General features: G+C 46.9%; 1 protein-coding gene across 1 annotated transcript in view; it reads left to right on the top strand.

Moving 5' to 3' along the window:
* Positions 1-20,007, top strand: part of PPM1D (protein phosphatase, Mg2+/Mn2+ dependent 1D) — a 35,154-nt gene that overhangs the window by 11,139 nt on the left and 4,008 nt on the right. The window contains exons 3-5 of the mRNA XM_053366624.1: positions 6,870-6,994; positions 16,120-16,310; positions 17,030-17,272. Of these exons, the coding sequence (XP_053222599.1) occupies positions 6,870-6,994; positions 16,120-16,310; positions 17,030-17,272 (559 nt within the window). The remainder of the gene's footprint in view (positions 1-6,869; positions 6,995-16,119; positions 16,311-17,029; positions 17,273-20,007) is intronic.

Genomic DNA, 20,007 nt, shown 5'->3' with positions numbered 1-20,007 from the left:
ACAGTTAGTTAAGAGGTTGGTTGAGGTGGGTTAGAATTGAGGTTAGGAGATGGGTAGGGAGACAGGTTGACGTAAAAAGAGTTAATGGGGAAAAGGGTTGGTTCTGGACAAAAACAGCTTCTGCTCTGAGCGTATTGTGGAGGACAGAATGTGGTGGTGCACAGAGTTTTTTAGCTCCCCCCCCCGTGACTTTTTGTACACAATAAGGATCCCGCGATCTACCAGGATCAGCTGGGGATCTACTGGTAGATCGCAATCTACTGGTTGGACATCCCTGGTCTATTACTTAAAGTACCTCGGGAGCAGGACTGTTAAAGGGGGTGGATAACTGAAAGAAAGTATCACCGTATAAAGGGACCAAACCTATAATGCTAAAACAACTGAGGACGAATTTAAGCGAAATCACACTGTATTCCTGAAGTAGCCAAAATTTAACCCATTTGTGTTATATACTATCTTGCCTTAAATAAATCTTTATTGTTTATTTAAAGAAAACCTGTCTGAGACTCCAACTTACTAGTTATCCCCTCACAAAGGTCCCCCCGCAGGATACACTGGGGTAGAATTTTAAGAGGAAAAGAAAATAAACCTTTGGGTAAAGGGTTGTTCAGTGAGGTGGGAGCAATTTATCTAAGAGGGAGTGAGAGGAAAAAGTGCCGTCGCGCCCGTCCCATGCTGCTCCCAAGGGGAGGCGTTTTCGGAAGGCTCTCTGGTCATCTATCCCCGGGGTGGCACCTGAATCTGGTCAACAGGTCAGATCCTGACTGCCTCCACCTCCTGTGGACCACTTTGACCGGTGTGGGCTGTCAATCACGTAACACCACATGATGCTTTTCTGCCAGTCTTGGCTCCCGAGGGGATTTGTAGTGAAGGAGACGGCATTTCAGATATTCAGGGCCTGAGTCATTTAGGACTTTGAACATTAATGTGACTTGGGCCTGAAATTAAAACAGGTAGACAATTTATGGGGTTGGGGGAGAGAGAGCCTTTTTGTCAGTTGCCTCCCACCTGATTGCCCCTTTTTTAACTGGAGGTGCCAATGGTTATAAATGTTTCCTGATTTTAAATGATGGTAAACTTGGCTAAGATCGTATAATACAGCAGTCTCTGAAAATGTCCCCCCAAATGATAAATTCGATATCAACCTGCCCCTGCACTGAGATGTGTGTATCTTGCCTTGCTGCCATCAATGCCCAAAATAAGGGGAGGTTTCACTATCATTTCAGCACTAAGTGAAAAATTCTCCATTTCCCTCAGCTTCTAAACACTGCTTGCTTTTCAGGGTTTCAATTTTTAAGTTTTTAAAAATTGTTTTATCTGGCTTTTTAAAAAATGTGTTTTATTTGTGTGAGAGGGAGATGCTGGTTGGCTGTTGAAATGGACAAACAAACGAAATATTTAAAACGTATATATGAATGTGTGACTTTATTAGCTGGATCAGAGCAAAGTGTCTGTCTAGTCCCATTTCCAGCAGCAGGCTGCCAGATGCTCCTGGGAAATTTGCAAAGAAAGTCATGAAAGCAAATGGCTCCCTTTGGTTGCAAGACCCCAGCATCTGGCGCTGAGCTCTGGCGCAGAAAAAGCTCTGGCTCCCTGCGAGTCATAGTCCATAAATCATGAGCCAGCCCTCAGGAGTTCCCCTTTTCATTTTGCTCTCCTGCTGGGGTTGGATGTCATTTTGGCATGGATGCCAACCAATCAGGATGCCAGCTATGGGCAAGAGGCCAACCAAGAAGGGTTCCCATCCCAACCAGAGGCGGAGTAGATTTGCAAGGTTGGTCAAGCTGGCGCTAACCTTCCTTTCGCCCCGCTGTCTGCAGACACAGTCTACAGCAGGGGTAGCCTATGTGGTGTCTTATAGCTCTTGTCTTCCCAAGCTATTGGCCATGCCAGCTGGGGTTGATGGGAGTTGTAGTCCACATATGGAGGACACCCCATTGGCTATTGCTGATCTAGTGTCACCCTGGCTGACGTCAGCCGTGGTTGGAATCCCTGGCAGTCATGGTTTTCATTGCAGCCCGAGTGTGAGGTGCAGTTGCAGACCAGCCAGACTTCAAAGTGCAGTTGCAAACATTGGTCAGGCCTGACATTAACTTTCCTCCCTGGCATGTTGGTTTTTCTGTTTGTGGTGATTTATTATTTGTATGGGGGAGCATTTAATCATGTCAGCCGTCCCCTGCATTCTGATGCAGTGCAGCGCAGACAAAGAATGTACCATTCTTGACCTCAGTACTCTGTACAACAAGGTAGTTCAGTATTAATATTATTTTTATTATTATCCATATCAGAGATATGGCAGTGGGGACTTGGTCTGAGATAAGAGCTGGTGGCCTCTTATTGAAAGTTTTGCTTTGGTGAGATTTGAAATTGGATTTCTTTTTAACGTGTAGCTCAGTGCTCTGCGGGGTGATCCTAAGAACGCAAGAACAGGCTGCTGGATCAGGCCAGTGATCCATCTAGTCCAGCATCCTGTTCTCATAGAGGCTACCCAAATGTCTTTGGGGGAAACCCACATCCAGGACTGGAGTGCAAGACCCTCTTCCTTCCTGCGGTTTCCAGCAAATGATATTCAGAAGCATTCTTGCCTCTGACTGTGGTGGCAGAGCATAGCCATGTAACCATCAATAGCCTTCTCCTCCATGAATTTGATCAGTCCTCTTTTAAAGCCATCCAGTTTGGTTGCCATCACTGCCTCCTGTGGCAGTGAGTTCCGCAGTTTAACTACGTGCTGCACGAAGAAGCGCTTTCTTTCCCCTGTCAAACCAAGGATTGTTAGTCACGAGGGATGTATTCTACAGGGCCAAAGGCAGCATTGCCTCTGAAAACGTGTGGCTTGGCGACATCAGCTAGAGAGGACTGTTGGCTTCTTATGGGCTTCCCAAGATGCATCTGGTTGTCTGCTGTGGGGCACAGGATGCTGGAGGACTAGATTGATCTCTGTTCCGATCCACCAGGGCTCTTCTTCCCATCCTGTGGTCACGCTGCAGTGTGACCCAAAAGCCCAGAACATCCTGTGTGCGCCCTCCACCCGCAATCTTTCAGTCCACAGTTGTTGCTGGTGCTGCATGATGCGCTTAATGATTTTTCCAGCCATCGTAGGATTTGGGGGGGGGATCTTGAGAGCAGGCGAGTGTGTGTGTAGCAGGGGGTCCATCAGCTGCCGTGCCCCTGTTGCAAAACAAAACCTCTGGGGCTTGGAAGTTGGCAGCGCTTCATAGGAGCGTTGCCCTGAGCGCTTGCAGCATATGGATGGGCACCGTTCCCTCTCCGCCCTCCTCTCTCTTTTCAAGTCTCTCTGAAACAGAGATAACCCGAAGGTTTTTTCTCACTGACATCACCAGCACCGCATCTCTGTGGGGCTCGTTAAACTCCAGTTATTTGAGCACAGAGCAGGTGGAGAGGCACATCGGGTTTTTTCGCTAGGGGATGGCACATGTTGCAGGATGAGAATCCCCTCCTGTTTCTGGCTTGCTCTGTTGTTGTTGTTTTATATGCCACCCATCTGACTGGGTTGCCCCAGCCACTCTGGGCAGCCCCCCCCCCAAAAAAAAATTAAAAACACAAACACTAAAACCTTCCCGGAACAGGGTGGCCTTCAGATGTCTTTTTAAAATCACATAGCTGTTTATCTGTTTGACATCTGCTGGGAGGGCGTTCCACAGGGCGGGTGCCACTACTGAAAAGGCCCTCTGCCTGGTTCCCTGCAATGTCACTTCTCATAATGAGGGAGCCACCAGAAGGCCCTTGGAGGTGGACCTCAGTGTCTGGGGCTGGAGGATGGGGGTGGAGACGCTCCTTCAGGTAGACAGGGCTGAGGCTGTTTAGGGCTTTAAAGGTCAACACCAACACTTTGAATGGAGCTCGGAAACGTACTGTGAGCCAATGGAGTTATTTTAGGACCGATGTTATATGGTCCCGGCAGCTGCTCCCAGTCACCAGTCTAGCTCCACGGGGCATAGTTATTGCTCTAAGGTCTTGACCTCTGTTAGAAAGGGGAGAAATGCATTAGCCACAACAGAGCAGCCAACATACCACAACACTCCTCCTTTACAACATCTGTGCTACTGATTCTCAGACTTTGGGATTGTTGACTTGTATACAACAAGAAGTTAAATCAATTTGGGTCGTACTAGACCCAAAATTTTTAAGCAATTTGACCTAAAGTCACTTATTGGGCACTTAATAGTTTCATAGTAGCTTCCCTGATTTCTCTTCTCCCTCCCATGTAAAAGAAGTGTTCCTGTTTAGAATTCCAGTTAGCCAGCCATGCTTTCCTCCAGAATCCTTGAAGCTGTAACAGGCTCAACTGAGACTTTCCTTGTGATGGCTTTTCATTGTTCTTTTTTGACTTGCACTAGGCATTTTGTGCGCTGGAGAGCATTGGCCATACTTGAGCTTGGTGTTTTTTTTACCTTTGGGTGGGTGGGGGAAGAATTGCCCCCTTTTAGATTTGTTTTGTATGCTTCCTGGAAACCTTGGGGTTATCTGAGCACACTGATAACATCCCTCTTTTGGTTGGCCATGTTTTGGCTACAGCCCTGTCTGCCCTCATCTAACTGCGTTCTCATTTAGGAGGAGTGATGTTGGAAGTACAAAACCAGAGGTCATTCCACAGGTGGCTTTGCGGTTAATTCTGTCCTTGGTGTTAGTCAGCTACCCAAGAGGGGGTGTCGCTTAGCAACCGGTCAGAGCAACCTGATATTTACTGAGGTAGCAGGTGGTCTGATCTGATCAGCTGTGTAGTTCTTGCAGGAGTTTTTCCTCTATATGTTTGGTTTGAATGCCTCCCTGCTAAATACAAGGCCCGAAAGAAGACAGCCAAAACCTCTCTGTTCCTTTCTCCTCAAATTATACACTTTTTTTTTGTTTAGGTTCCTCAGTAATGTGCCATCAGTATTCCTCTTCTCTCTGGACTCTGTCTGTCAGTTTGCTAACACATTTTGGGGGTGGTATCCCATATTATCTGTGACCTTATAGGTGGCCCCCAGATCGCTGCTTGCAGTTTCGTTGATCTGCATCTCAGCAGTTCTCTGTCCCCATTGGGCATACAGCTCCTTTCTGAAGGATTAATAGACACCTGCTTCTTGGCATCTGTGGTTTGCTTTTTGGCTCCAAAACTGGTCCTGCTGGTTAAGCGCTGGAGAGCAGGTGCTAAAAATTTCAAGGTGCAGCTCTTGTCCCTGACGAACCCTTTGCCAGAGGGTTGGTGACGTCTGCTTCTCCCTTCCTTTCTTCTTACTGTTGCTGGGGCAAATCCTGAGATACTTGGGTAGTTTTACATATTTCAGTTTTTGTTTTTTTTAAAAAAAAGGCTAATGCGAACAATCTTTTCTCCTGCTTTTGGTGAGAGGCCAAGGCAAGTGTCTAAATAAATGCCTTTATTAGACAGCTTTTGGAGATTGCTGAAGACGCACCTCTGTACCCAGGTTTCTGGCACTTGAGGTGCATGTTTTTGGATCCCATCTTATTTTTATGGTTGCAAGCTTTCTTAAAAATTGTTTTTAAAATGGCATTTGATACTGTGATCCACCCTGGAACCTTAGGTTGAAGGGCAGGCAGTAAATAATAATAATAATAATAATAATAATAATAATAATAATAATAATAATAATACAATAAAAAATAGATTTTGAACATCAGCAATTTGGTTGTGGCAGGTGATGGCATCTCAGGACAACGGACCTGTCTGGTGCTGCCTTTGTGTCTATTTCCCCTACCTCAGAAGTGGAGAAAGAAACACATTGGAAGGAGCAGCATGAGGAGCAGCCCTAGGCTGCCAGTGAAGGGCTTTCATTGTCTGTGTCAAGGGATCCGGAAACTTTTATAGGGAGTCTGGCCTTGCCACATGATCAGCCGCAGCCTATCGGTGTTAAGAGGTTTCCTCATTGGCCTGATAGGCTTCTTTGTTGTTCCCTCTTTTTCATTTGACCGTACAGCCAGAATCCCCTCCTGTCACCCCCTCAGCTTCTAGGCTTCAAATAGATCTGAGTCCAAGTTTTGCAGTTGAGAACACTATTTTGTCGTGGCTTGAAATTGGACGCATTAGGGGGTTCAGAATTAGTCTTCTATTTTTCCTCTGCTGCTGTTGGTTTTCCAGTGGCAAGGAGTTCTCTCTACAGCTTTTGTCTTCCACCTTATTTATTTATTTGTATTTATTTATTTATTTGTATTTATTTATTTATTTATTTGTATTTATTTATTTATTTATTTGTATTTATTTATTTGTTTGTATTTATTTATTATCATTTGTTTGTCAACTCAGAACATACTGGGTTGTATCCAGTGATAGTCATATTCAAGATAGACCCATTGAAATTGTTGAGTAAAACTTAGCTTACATCTGCACAAGACATTAAGCAGTATTATAACTCCTTAAGCAGTCAAGGCTTGTCCCAAAGACTCACAGAGCTACAGTTTCCAGAGTTCCCTGGAAAGAGGAATTGATCGATAGATGAGAATTTTAGCTCTGTGAGGGGAATTAGGTTCTCCTAATAATGGACAGTATTGAACCAGATGGGCCAATAGTCTCACTCAATACAAGGTAGCTTGCCATATACACTTTTAAGGGTGAAATGTCCTAAGTAGGGAGAAAACCCCCAAAGCAGCTCCACGAAGTCTTTGTTGCAAAATGCCGACTGACAGAGGAAAAATTGTGAGTAGGGGATGGAATAGGGTGCTTAGCTGGCTAGACCCCTGAGCAGCACAGCTCTGCACTGCAACATTTTAGTGCAGCTCCTACTTATAAAAACAATGAGATCATTCACACTTTGACAGTTTTACAGCTTCGTAACTGACTTGCCTTCTCTTTCTTCTCCCCTATTCCCTCCTCCTGGATTCCTCTCCCTGCCACCCTGCCCTGACTCTTTTAGTGTGATCAATAAATCCGGCGTGAATCGGGTCGTGTGGAAGAGGCCTCGCCTGACCCACAACGGCCCTGTGCGGCGAAGCACAGTGATTGACCAGATTCCATTCCTGGCGGTGGCTCGGGCTCTAGGTAAGCAAGCGATTGGCCAGGCCAAGGAGATGATGGGGGCGGAGGAGATCTAACTTGACTGCCAATGCTATGGATATCCTTTGGGGCAGCTTCCAGTCCAATGCAGGCGCTTTTTCCCCATAGGAGAGAAAGGAAACTATTCACTTAACACGCAGTGGAGGAATAAAATTGGCCTCCCAGATTTCTAGCCCTGGAAACCACAGATTCATTTCAAGTTCATTTATATCCCACCTACCTTGCAAGGAGTTCAAGATGGCAAATATCTTCTCCTGTCCATTTTATCCTCTCAGCAACCCTGCAAGGTAGGTTAGGCTGAGGGTGAGTGATTGGCCCAAGGTCACCATTGAGCTTCACTTCTGAGCGGGGATTTGAACTCTGGTCTCCCAGGCCCTCGTCTTAACACTACAATCATTACACTACAGTGGCTTTCATGGTTGTAAGTGGATTTTGTATCCTGGTTCCGGGAGGGCCAGCATTCACTGTAACTTTGTTAGTGCAGGCCTCATGAGAGAGGGTGGATTGTGCTAGTCTGTGAATGGATTGCCTTCCTATATCTGTGCCTCTGGTGAGAGAGCTCCTATGGCACAGGGGCACTTTCTTCACTGCCTTGTGTATCTCGGTGGCTTCCAGACTTCTCTCAGGATGCAAAAATCGCTCCTTTTCAATGGCTTCTTTCGGGTAAGAGCAAGTGTAAAAACAACTGCATTTCATTTAGTAATGCAAAGGTATAGTGCTCTGTGAGCCGCCATTTTAGGATTAATAATGGGCACTGTTAGCATTGCTGAAGTATAAAACAAAAGTGAAAGCAGGTCCCACGTTGTGGGTCAGAGGTGGGTCTTGGGTCTGGACTAGCTGAAAACCACCACTTTAGAGGCTCTAAGCACTCAAAATATTGTCCCCCAATATGTAATACAACAAAAACCATACTAAACCATAAAATTTTAAAAAAGTAATTCTTAGAAAACCCCCATAGATTGATTGTAATACATAACAGGATCTGATTTCCTCGCATTATTTTGAACTACGTTAGTATCCCTGGTTTTATGTGGGGTTAAGAGAACAAAAAAAGTAGGGCAAGTGTGTGTAGAGGAATGTAATGAAGTCTTATCAAAGTCCTGATGGACTACTTGGATGCTTTAAAAAAAATAAATCTCAAATGCCAAATCGTTTTATTTTAAAAAATCTCATTTTTCTTTTGGGTGCCCCTGCCTTTCTGGTGCCCTAAGCATGTGCTTAATCTGCCTCTTGGGTAATCTAGCACAGCCGCTTGGGGGGGGGGCTTCAGCTGCTCATTTTCCTGCCCCCCTTGCAGCCAAGCTTGTTGGCTCAGGTGGCAAACAGGCTCTCGCAGCTTTGGGAAAATGCTGCATGCTCCATTTGAGGGTGGAAAGCTGCCTTGTGTGTCTCTATCCACTATCCTCAAAACTGTTAGGTTGTCAATAATGCTCCAGGCACTTGGCTGGCACCCAGTGCTGGCTGCCCTCGTAGATGCACCTACCTCAGTAGGTCCTGGAGCAAGGAAGCGTGCTCTGACCTCAGATAACTCCTTTGATCCAGACACGGTCTCACTTTTCCAATAGTTGGCTCGTTCTGCCAAGTTCCTCCTCCAATCACTTTGACTGCTGTGAAGGCACACGATAGGATTTACAGTATTTCAAAGTTAAGGCTTATGCCCCAGGGAGGTTGCTCCAGTGCTGCTAATGTCATAGTTTGGCTTCACCCCCGGAGGCACACTCCATTCCCTCTCGAGACAGACGGATGCCGACAACAGCCAACGAAACAAAAAAAGCTTGCTTTAAACCAGAAGCAATTTGTTTCACATCGTGGTATTTACTATTCCAGTACATCAAGGAAAACACACCCTTTCCCGTATAAACTCGTTAGGTTTGTTTACTTGTATCCTTCTGTAATAAGATTCCCCACACCCCCAGCCCTGCCAGGAGATGACAGGGATTCACCCTGGGACCTTCTGCATGCAAAGCAGGTGCTCCACCCACTGAGCCACACAGCCCTTCCCCCTTCCCGCTCCATCTCCATTTCTGTACACCACAGAGACATGCCTTGGCAACCCAGCAGTAAATGTTCACAGGGGCGCTTCCAGTTACACCATTGGGGATGTTGTTTTGATTCCATATACCAGCCTCACAAAGTGGTTGCTAGCCTGTTTTGTCCACACAGCAACCCTGTGAGGTAGATTAGGCTGAGCGGATGAAGGACACCCAGTGAGCTTCAGGGTTGAGTGGGGATTTGAAGCCGACTGTCCCCACTTCTAATCTGGCACGGCACCTGCTATCCTACATACACCGTTACAAAAGGGGTGGGGAAACTCAGGCCTAGGGGCCGGATATGGTCCTTCAGGTGCCTCTGTCTGGCCCTTGGGACTTTCCTCGGGCTGCATTCCCTCCCCAGCCCGTCCCTCCACCCTCCTTGGGTGCTTTTCCTGGCAGAAATGTGTCTTTGGCGTGCATTAATGCCTCTCGTTTCCCTGATGGAGAGATTGGTGGCGGCGGGGGGTGACTTTTGCATGGCAAGCGATGGAAACCTCTGACGTTTGCATAACTGGAATGTAGCTTGCTGTGGTAAGAGCCATATCTTTATCACGAAATTGAGATACAATTTGCGGGAAGAGATTTCAAAGACATGGAATAAATTAAATAAATATCTGTTGCTGCAGACTTTTTTTTTTGCCTCCCGGCCAGACCAGCAATAGTATGCGGCCCCTTCAATGTATCCCCACAAGAGAATGTGGCCCTCGGCCTGGATGCTGGATTGCCATACTCTCCTTGGGCTGCTGCTGTTGTGCAAATGCGAGGCCTAGTCGGTGCTGTGAATTTTCAAAGTGGAGGAGGAGAAGCCTCGGGATACGCTTGATTCCCCATCCCCGCCGCCCTCCGCCCTTCCCTCACAATATGTTTTGTAGATTATCTTCCTCCTGGGGTTCTCAGAGTAATATTGCAGGCTTGTGTTCTTGCCCACAGGAGATCATTTTAATGGAGGACTGTGAGTGTTTGTGTGCGTGGAGAAGCTTGAAAGGCGAGGCAAGGCCTCGACTCTGCATGGCCTAGGAACTTCAGAAGTGCGCTCAGCAAATTAAAAAAAAAAGCCCCGCCCCCTTTTTGTGTGCCAGTTGTAAGGAAATGAAAGCCAGATGGACCTTAGCAGATGGTTAATGTTTTAATTACACACTTCGTCGAGTTAAGTTAACCCCTTCTATCCCCTCTGCTTTGCTGTCACAGTTGGGGGATCCACCACACCAGCCCTGTGGATTCTGGTTGCAGCTTCTGGTTCCCAGTCTCTCTCTGGGAATTTCACTGATATCTTTGCTTCTTGAGAAACCAGCCTTTACTGTGTGTGTCTTCGCCCCATCGGGGAACGTGACAGAGGCGTTTCAGATTATGAATTGGGTGGGGAAAGTGCCTAGGGAGCAGAGGTTTGTGTCATGGGGCCATCCAGTGAAGGCTGGGCGACTCAGGCAGCCAAGTCCTTCTTCACGTAGTTACACTATGGAACTCACTTCCGCAGGAGGCAGTGGCGGCTCCTGGCTTGGATGACTCTAAAAAGGAATTGGGCAAATACACAGAGAATAAGGCTTTTAGCCACAATGGCCGTGTTCTACTGTCGGTTGCAGTGTGCTTCTGAATAGCAGTTTTGAATACCAATACCAGCTTCTGGGAATAGCAAGTGGGATGCTGTTGTGCTCAGTTCCTGCTTGCAGCCCTCCCTTTGGGGCATCTGTTTAGTCACTAGATGGGCCTTTGGCCTGACCCATCTGGGATCCATCTTAGATTTAGCGAGGCCTTGGCCACAACTGCCTGCCTGACATCCACCTTAGCGAGACCCTACTACAACCAGGCTTCATGAGCAAACGGGATTTTCTGTCTTTCCGCTATCCATATTGATCGCCCTCCCCACCTCCCACCACCCCTGGCGCAAACCTGCAATTTATTTCCCTCTCACTGGAAGCAAATGTGCTGCAAAGTGTACACAATAACGTAATCGAAAACAGGATGAGTGGCGGCTGTTTCCCCGTGTGGGGATTTGGGCCTGCGCTGCTGAGTTTACATTGCTGGCTCTCGGGCACATGTGGATCTGTTTACCTTGCCGGAAATATTTCTCTTTTCTCTCTCTCTCTCTCTCTCTCTCTCTCTCTCTCTCTCCCTGCAAACCCCCCACCCGCTGTTCCAGCCTCTGCACCCCCAAGCAGGGGCCTCTTGGGTTGGGTGTGTGTAACTTCTGCACCTGAATAGATTTCTTTCTCTCTTTCCTGGCCTTTTACAACAAGAAAGAAGATCTGCTGGATCTGCTTCTCCTGAGCTGCGACATTCAGCACTGGCTTCCCATCGCTTAGGGACATTGGAAGCTGCCCTATGTTGAGTCACTTAGTTCAGGGTTGTCTACACTGACTGGTGCTGCTCCTCCAAGGGTTTCAGGCAGGGTGCGTTCCCAGCCTTACCTGGGCGTGCTAGGGATTGAATCTGAGACCTCCTGCCTGCAAATATATATTTGCCAAAATACATTCTTCTCCAAAGAATAAAGATTCCAGTTGCTCATGGCTCTGAATTAAGGTCTGATTGCAAACATCCTCTGAACCTCTGGAAACCCTTGGAAAACCCAGCACTCCTCGTGGGATTGCATTTGCAAAGCCTCAGGGGATTGCTAGACACTTGTTTTTTGCACCGTTTTTGCACTTTTAGGGGGCTGTTATTGTCGCTTTAAGTGCCACTTTCGGGTTTGCAGCAATGCGTGTATGCATGTGGTTGTGCTTAACTCGAACACACGTCAGTGGAAAGTTGCCTGCACTATGAAAAGCCTTTAAAAGGCTGTGGCAGTGGTAGAGTATCTGTCATAGGCACAGAAAATCTCGCATCTCCAGGTAGAGCTGGGAGTTAACCCAGGAGAGCTGCTTCCAGTCAGTGCAGACAGTACTGAGCTAGATGGACCAAAGGTCTGACACAGTATAAGGCAGCTTTCAGGGTCTATTTAAATCAGTCCTTCATTGAGTCATGAGGACTGGGATCTTGTTTCATTTTTTGAAGAAGTGCTGTAGCTCAGCAGTAGCTCAGCATTCCATTTATGTATTAAGGTGTTAGAATAGAGAGAACTTCCTCCCCGCACCCCCCCCAGTCTTTTTGCCTTAGTGAGACTCAAGCGTTTCCAAACCTCCCACTGAAGGCAATTAATCCGACAGTCTCTTGGCTGCCTCCCAGCCATTTTTCCAGATGAGCTCCTTTGCCAGTAAATGGCAGGTGGAGGCTTAATTGCAGGTGGATATGCTTATGAATCTTCCAGTCATGCCCCAAAAAACCACTCCTCGACTGGATTGTGTAAACCTGTTATATATTGCTCCCTCTAATAGCGAAGTCGGGTGGCAGAGTGCCAACGGCTGTGCAGCGCCTCTGAAAAAATCAAGAGGGAAGTTCTGAGCATGCTTGAAGGAAATCCTGCATTTTGCAGATGCGCAGAAAAAATAAATAATAATTAAAACTAAGAGGGCAACTTCCACCTCTCCTCCCCCACAAAACAGCCCAATGAGGACTGAGCATGCTCAATGAATGACGAGTAACCAATTTAACATGTCAGGACTAGCTGCCTCGTTGCCATGCTACCTCTCTGCGTGGAAATATTGGTTTAGCCCTGCCCAGACTTGCAACGTGGGGAGTCCTTAGAGGATGCCCCCCCAGATCTCTGCACAGTCTGTAGCCCTGAGGAATCTTTGATCCAGATATACCCCCTTTAGGATTTATTTCACACACCCCAGAAGCAGAAGAGACAGAGAGCTCATATGGTTAGAGTGTTGGACAGCAACCTGGGAGACCAGGGTTTAAATCCTTGCTTAGCCATGAAGCTCACTGGGTGACCTTGGGCCAGTCACTGCCTTTCAGCTTTGCCTGCCTCACAGGGTTGTTGTGGGGATTAGATGAGTGGAGAGAACCATTTATGCCACCTTGAGCTCCTTGGAGAAAAGGGAAGGGTGGGGGACATAAATTCAATAAATAAGAGGCAGAAAGCCATACTGGAGCTTAGGAGCTGCTGGCAAAGTGTCTGCCTAGGTCCACGTGTGGATACTCAGGAGGAGCAGGAGCCACACAAAAGCCCAAGCCCGGATCAGGGCCTCTCTGAGAGCCAGGAGCAGGTGGGGGGAATCAGTAGCCCTTTGGATGTTGTCAGGCTTGGGTTCTGCTTGTGGACTCCTGATAGACTTCTAGCTGGCCATGCATTTAAAGCATTATGATACCACTTGAAACAGGCATGGCTTCCCCCAAAGGATTCTGGGAATTGTTATTTATTAGGGGTGCTGGGAGTTCATGGGAGGCACCCTGTTCTCCTCTCAGAATTCTCTGATTCTCAGAATGGTTTCTGTCAATCTCTCTTCACAGGGAACTCTGGGAATTGTAGCTTTGTGAGGCAAACGGGTGTCTCCTAACAACTCTCAGCACCAGTTCCCAGAATCCTTTGGGGGAAAGCCATGCCTGTTCCGAGTGGTATCATAATGCTTTAAATGTATGACGTGACTATGGTCTTCGTCTGATCCAGCAGGGCTTTTTCTTCTATTTTTATAAAGAATTAGCAAACCAGTAGAAGAAAATAAGGCTGTCTGAGGCTATGAGGCACGATGGCTATCCTCTACCTGTGCTGTCAGTTGCTGGGAATCCCAAGTGGGAAAAGTGCTGTTTGTAGGCCTCCCATTCAGGCGTCTGGGAGACCACTGTGAGAACACGATGCTGGACTAGATGGGCCATTGGCCTGATCCAGCAGTCTCTTTTTATATTCTTAGGCCGTAACAGGGCCTGATTCCATGCAGTTCATCTTCATCCCCCACCCCCATTTTAATATAAGCTGATTCAACCTCTTTGTGCTAACTGGTGGGCGGAGGAGACAGCCTCCCCTGCGATCAGGGATGCTGTGTGTGTGCGTGTTTCCCCCTAATTAGCCTTGTTAATGGGAGAACAAGTTATTCCCTTTTCCTCTTATCTCTGCTTTAGCAGAGGCAGAAATTAGCTCTCGAACGAGGACCGGCTCAGGTTGTGCTTGGCTGTAGTAAATAGGAGTAATTGATTCGAATGGCTCCTTGTCGAGCGTCTGAAAACGCTGTCAGCTGGATGGCGTGCGGCGCTAATGGCGAAATGAGCATTGTACTTCAGGAAACAAAAGAGCTTGGGTTCCTTATTTCCTAAAGCGGCTTCCCGCTTTCTGAAGTGCCTGCGTGGGCGGAAAAAGAAGCCTTGCGAGGAGTGGAGCTCACAAAAAAATGGCTGCCTTTACTGGGGCCTCAACACTTTAGGGTTTTGAGCTTTCTGATGACAAAAAACACACACTAAAAAATACAAAATGCTGTTATTCAGTTGCTAGGGGTTGTAGCTGTTGTAGCTGTGCTATCCAGAGCAGATCCTTTGAGATTAAAGGACTGACAAACTCAGGTCCATGAAGTCCAGTGGGTCTACTCTTGAGTAGAACTGTTTTTGGCTTACGGCCCTAGGTCCTTTTCTTGTCAAGTGGTAACAGTTTGTTTTTCAGGCGTACCTGTACTGTAACACACCAAAAGATGTTACAGCCCTCATTAAGGGGCTGTGTAACATGAGGAAAAATCGAGTCAGAAAATCTTTTCCTTCAGGCTGCTTATGCGAAGGGATGATTGCCTGTTTAAGAGCCACAGTGCTGCAGTGGCTAGAGTGTCACACTGGGACCTGGGAGACCTGTGTTCGAATCACCACTCTTCTATGAAGCTCACTGGGTGAACTTGGGCCCATCACCGCCTCTCAATAGAACCTACCTCACAGGCAGTAGGAGAAGCCAATATAAGTTGCAATTCCAGCTGAATTTGGGGAAACCGCTTGAGCGATTTCAATTGCTTTTGTTTGTGTTGCTCATTGCAAACAGCTGAAATGATAACAAACCTGATTTGCAATGGGGGTTGAATAATTTCGATTGCAACTGTATATATTGACTTGGGGTGTTTTTTTTATAGAAACATAACACAGAATACAAGCGTGTAGAAATATTTTCAGTACAAAACAAACTGAGAGTAACAGTCTGTAACAACCAGGCATGACGTGGCAGCTACTGTAAAAGGTCTCATAAACTTACAGAGCATTAAATCTCCCCTTTTCCCTTTCTCCTGTCACAGGAACACCTCCATTCCAAAATAGGGCAATAAGTCAGTCAACCTTTATTACAACAATCCCAGATAAAACCACTAACTGCAACCAAACAAATGCAGTTTTACAGTTATGGGCCAGCAAAGGACTGATCGAAATTAACAGCAAAGGGCTAGGATGTGTATAGAGTACTGAAATCCAGTAGGATCTCAATCCCAGATGAGATAGATAGGTTAAACCGAAAGGTGAGTTCCATTTTCAGAAGAAGTAATGGTGAATGTCAAGTTCCATAGCTGAAAACTACCACTGTGTGTGTGCCCAGTTGTGCTGTCTTATATTTGACTACATAATAAAATCAAGCCATTCCCCAATGAAGTCATTGGTTTTTTTGTTTGTACCCTCAACACTCTTAACTCTTGGGTTATATTGGAAACTGCCTTACACAAATCAGACCACTAGTCCATCTAGCTCAGTATTGTCTACACTGACTGGCAGTGTCTCTCCAGGGTTTCAGGCAGGGTTTCTAGCTTGGCTGCCTGACCTTGTGTTTGCTGCCTCTGCCAAGAGCTGTAACCATTTGCTTCTGACTGGTAACAGGATCTTGTTCAAACTGATGCTGATGGATGCGTAACCTTAATATAACCTTAAAACCCGAAATTGTAACTAAGGGGATGTTCTATGGATATATTCTGCATTGCCATACCTTGAGATGCTGTGGATTGAACCAGGGATACGGATCTACAGCTCTCCCCTAGTATAGTCCCCCTGGCTAGTAGCTAATGAGAGCCTAATCCTCCATAGTCCAATAGCAGCTTGCTGTGACAGCCCTGCAGGGAGAAAGCTAGTCTGAACTCTTTTCTAAAATCCTGGCAGTTTTGTTTTCTAAGCACAGGGAGTTTGATTTTCAGATTCCATCCTTTACTGTTGCATTTGATAGCAGTGGCTCTCTACCCCGCCCACCCCAGTTAAATGAATTAAAACTTATAAAACTCTTTTTTGTGTTTTATCTCTTGACCCTTCCTAATCCAGGTGATCTGTGGAGCTATGACTTCTACAGCGGCGAGTTTGTTGTATCTCCCGAACCGGACACAAGTGTGCACACATTAGATCCTCAAAAGCACAAATATATCATCCTGGGTAGTGATGGGCTGTGGAACATGATCCCACCGCAGGAAGCCATTTCTATGTGCCAGGACCATGAAGAGAAAAAGTATTTTACGGTGAGCATGAGCTTAATCTGAAGCCATACCAATAGCCACCAATTTCCCCACCTTCAACCGAAACCATGATAGAAAAATAAATGTGGACTATCTGTGGCTGGGTAGTGAATTGAGAATATTCTCTCTCAGTCTTTCATGAACAGGTTTCTTTAACTTATTACTGTGAGGGGAAATGAGGACAGGAACCTTCTAGGATTGGGTGGGAAACCTGTGTAGCAAAGTCTTTTCTCTCTGGTTATTTTTTGTATATTTTGAGCTATATGTGTTTTGCGTAAGCCACCTTGAGTCTGGTGGAAAAGGTGGGATATAAATAAATATAATATCAGATCTCAGGAAGCCATCGTGCAGAATTTGATCACAACATCTATCTAAAGGCCATCTGAAGGCATAGCTGAGAAATGAAACTTCCCTAAATACAGTGGTACCTCAGGTTAAGTACTTAATTCGTTCCGGAGGTCCGTACTTAACCTGAAACTGTTCTTAACCTGAAGCACCACTTTAGCTAATGGGGCCTCCTGCTGCTGCCGCGCTGCCGGAGCACGATTTCTGTTCTCATCCTGAAGCAAAGTTCTTAACCTGAAGCACTGTTTCTGGGTTAGCAGAGTCTGTAACCTGAAGCGTATGTAACCTGAGGTACCACTGTACATGTCGTAGTTATGGGATGGTGACTTTCCTTTTCTCTCCTTCCGCATCTCCTTGCCCACCTTTGGAACCGAAAGGGAGGGCGACAGCAGTCTCTGGCCAAAATGCTGGTGAACCGCGCCCTGGGACGTTGGAGGCAGCGCATGCTGCGGGCAGACAACACCAGTGCCATCGTCATCAGCCTCTCTTCGGTGCGCAGCGACCAGAGCAGTTTGGAAGGGGAAGAGGAGCTGTATTTCAACCTGGCCGAAGGCCCGTCCTACAGCAGCCCTGAGATGTGGGCAATGACTCCTTCACGCTGCTCCACTCCTCCAGTCAAGGTAAGAAAAGAGGGGTGGAATCCCGAGTCATGATGTCGAGAGGTCATGGCAGGGGACTCACCCATGCAGCTGCAAATAAAACGTTTTAAGTGCAATATACAATGTGGCACTAGATGGCAATGGTGAGCCTTATGGAAAATTTGGTGTATTTTTAAAAACACTTAAAAAAAAACATTTTCGGAACTGTTTTTATATGTGTGTAGATTCCACCAGGGTAGAACTTATCACCTGTGGCGCCAGGCAAAAACTTTCCTCTCTAACCAGGCCTTTGGTTGGTAGTTGTGCCTGCTCTGTGGAACGCCCTCCCATCAGATGTCAATGAAATAAACATCTGGCTTGTACAGGGAGGTTTTTAATGTTTTGAGTTTTTTAAAATGTGTTTTAATACTTTGTTGGAAGCTGCCCAGAGTGGCTGGGGTAATAATAATAATCAATGGCCTTACAGAAGCAAGTGGAATGGTTTGTTTTATGCTTTCTTGGTCCTCCTGGTTTTAATGCATCTTTGTGGGGTTTATTGTCTGATTGTTTGGTTGTAATTTGCTTTGAGTTGCCTCTGGGCCAGAGAAAGCAACTTACACCTTTACTAAATAAAATAATAACTACAAGTCCCATCATCTCTGGCCCTTGGCAATGTTGGTCTGGTCACAGGCCTCTCCACTTAGCCACTTGATTTGCCATGATTCAAATAGAAGATCCTTGGAGTGCAGTATATGTTTCCGTGGCTGCCAACCCCTTGTTAGAGTTTTGGCTGCTGCTGTTCTCTCTGTCGCCACTGCCTTCTGGAAGCCCTTTGTACACCAGTCCTTGTCTTGTCAGAGGGGAGGGGAGTCATGCTCAGCTGGGGTGTTTTGAAGCAACCGACAATTACCGCCACTGGGCTCAGAATAGCTCTGGCTGCTTTGATGTTCCCCTGAGTCTTTGAATAGCTCTCCTTTGGCAAAGCAAAATGGAAAAAACCCACAAAGGTTTGGATGAGCTACTCAGGGGTCTCTATACAGGCACAGCTAGTAAAAAAGGTGGGGTTTCTTTTTTCTTTCTTCTCCTTGCCTTTCTTTCTTTCTTTCTTTCTCTTTCTTTCACTTTTTCTTTCTTCCTCTCTCCTCCCTCCCTCCTGTTCTTTCACTTTCAGACTCCCTCTTTTCCTATTTTCTCCATTCTCCTCCTCCTCCCCTCCCTCCCTTACCTCCCTCATTCTGTTATTTCATTCTTTCATTTTCTCTATCCTACTCGCCTCTTTTGCACGCACGCACTCTCTCGCTCTCTCTCCTCTTCCAGAAAATCAAGGCAGTCTACGATATACAAAATTAAACCAGCAGTGATAAAACACCAGTAGAAGTGTCAGTAGAAGCAGCCATAAAATCTGGTTTGGGAAAAGAGTTACATATTTCAAAGGCCTGTCTGAACAAAGCAGTTTTCAAAAGAAGTCTGAAAGCAGGCAGGGACCATTCCTGCTGAGCTTTTACTGGCAGGGAGTTCCACGGGGCAGGACCTGCCACATTAAAGGCTCGGTCCCCTAGTAAAGTCTGACTGAACCTCAGGGCTTAATTCCCCCCTCTATCTCTCTACCTTCTTCATGCCGGAACTAGATGGGCCATTGGCCTGATCCAGGAGGCACTTCTGATGTTCCTCTTCTTAAGGAGTGAAACAGGGCTTATAGGAGGAGTCCATCTGGCAAATCCCAGCAGGGAGCCCAGGGCCTGCCTTCCTCCCCTCCTTCCCTTTTAATAATGAAAACATTCAGTTTATATTATTATTTGAAGAAGTCAAAATGCTCATCGTTCCATCACACTCTGTTGTGATCAAGGCACAAAGTTTAGCATGTGGTTATGCAAAGGCGCTGGACGCGGGTGGTGCTGTGGGTTAAACCACAGAGCCTAGGACTTGCCGATCAGAAGGTCAGTGGTTCGAATCCCCATGACGGGGTGAGCTCCCATTGCTCGGTCCCTGCTCCTGCCAACCTAGCAGTTCGAAAGCACGTCAAAGTGCAAGTAGATAAGTAGGTACTGCTCCGGCGGGAAGGTAAACGGCATTTCCGTTCGCTGCTCTGGTTCGCCAGAAGCGGCTTAGTCATGCTAGCCACATGACCCGGAAGCTGTACCCCGGCTCCCTCAGCCAATAAAGAGAGATGAGCGCCGCAACCCCAGAGTCGGTCATGACTGGACCTAATAGTCAGGGGTCCCTTTACCTTTACCTTTACGCAAAGGTGCAGGCAGAATTATGGCAGGGAGGTAGCAGCCCTGATTCTCACCAGCAAGGGACCACGGGGCAGCTTTAGGCTCTGCCCCTACGATGTCCCAGCCTGCATCCCTTCATTTTCTCTGGCAAGAGGTAACTGGGGTAGTATCTAGGTTGGCACTGGCTCAGGGAATCTTTTGACAGCCCCCCCCTCCAATAGCGCTTGTGGGGTCCACAGCTCACACCTTCCACCTTAAAAAAACCACAACTTTTCATATGGTGTCCTGAGCAGTGCTGGTGCCAGGGTCTTTAAATTTCCCATAATGCCCCAGAGTGATGCCTTGGTTAGAACACTGTGGGAAATTTAAAACAGTGGCTGGACTCAGCTGCCTGGCAATGCTGGGAGTGATGCTGCTGCCACCGTCAGGCCATCCAAGAAGGTCCACCAGAGGGCACTTTGCCAAGACACAGGGCCGTGGCTCACTGGCAGAGCATCTGCTTTGCATGCAGAAGGTCCCAAGTTCAATCCCCGGCATCTTCAGGTAGGGCTGGGAGAGAAA

Source organism: Podarcis raffonei, chromosome 15, assembly GCF_027172205.1.
Source record: "Podarcis raffonei isolate rPodRaf1 chromosome 15, rPodRaf1.pri, whole genome shotgun sequence".
Taxonomy (NCBI): Eukaryota; Metazoa; Chordata; class Lepidosauria; order Squamata; family Lacertidae; genus Podarcis; species Podarcis raffonei.
The sequence above is the reverse complement of the archived record's forward strand: the minus strand, read 5'-3'. Positions and strand labels throughout refer to the sequence as shown.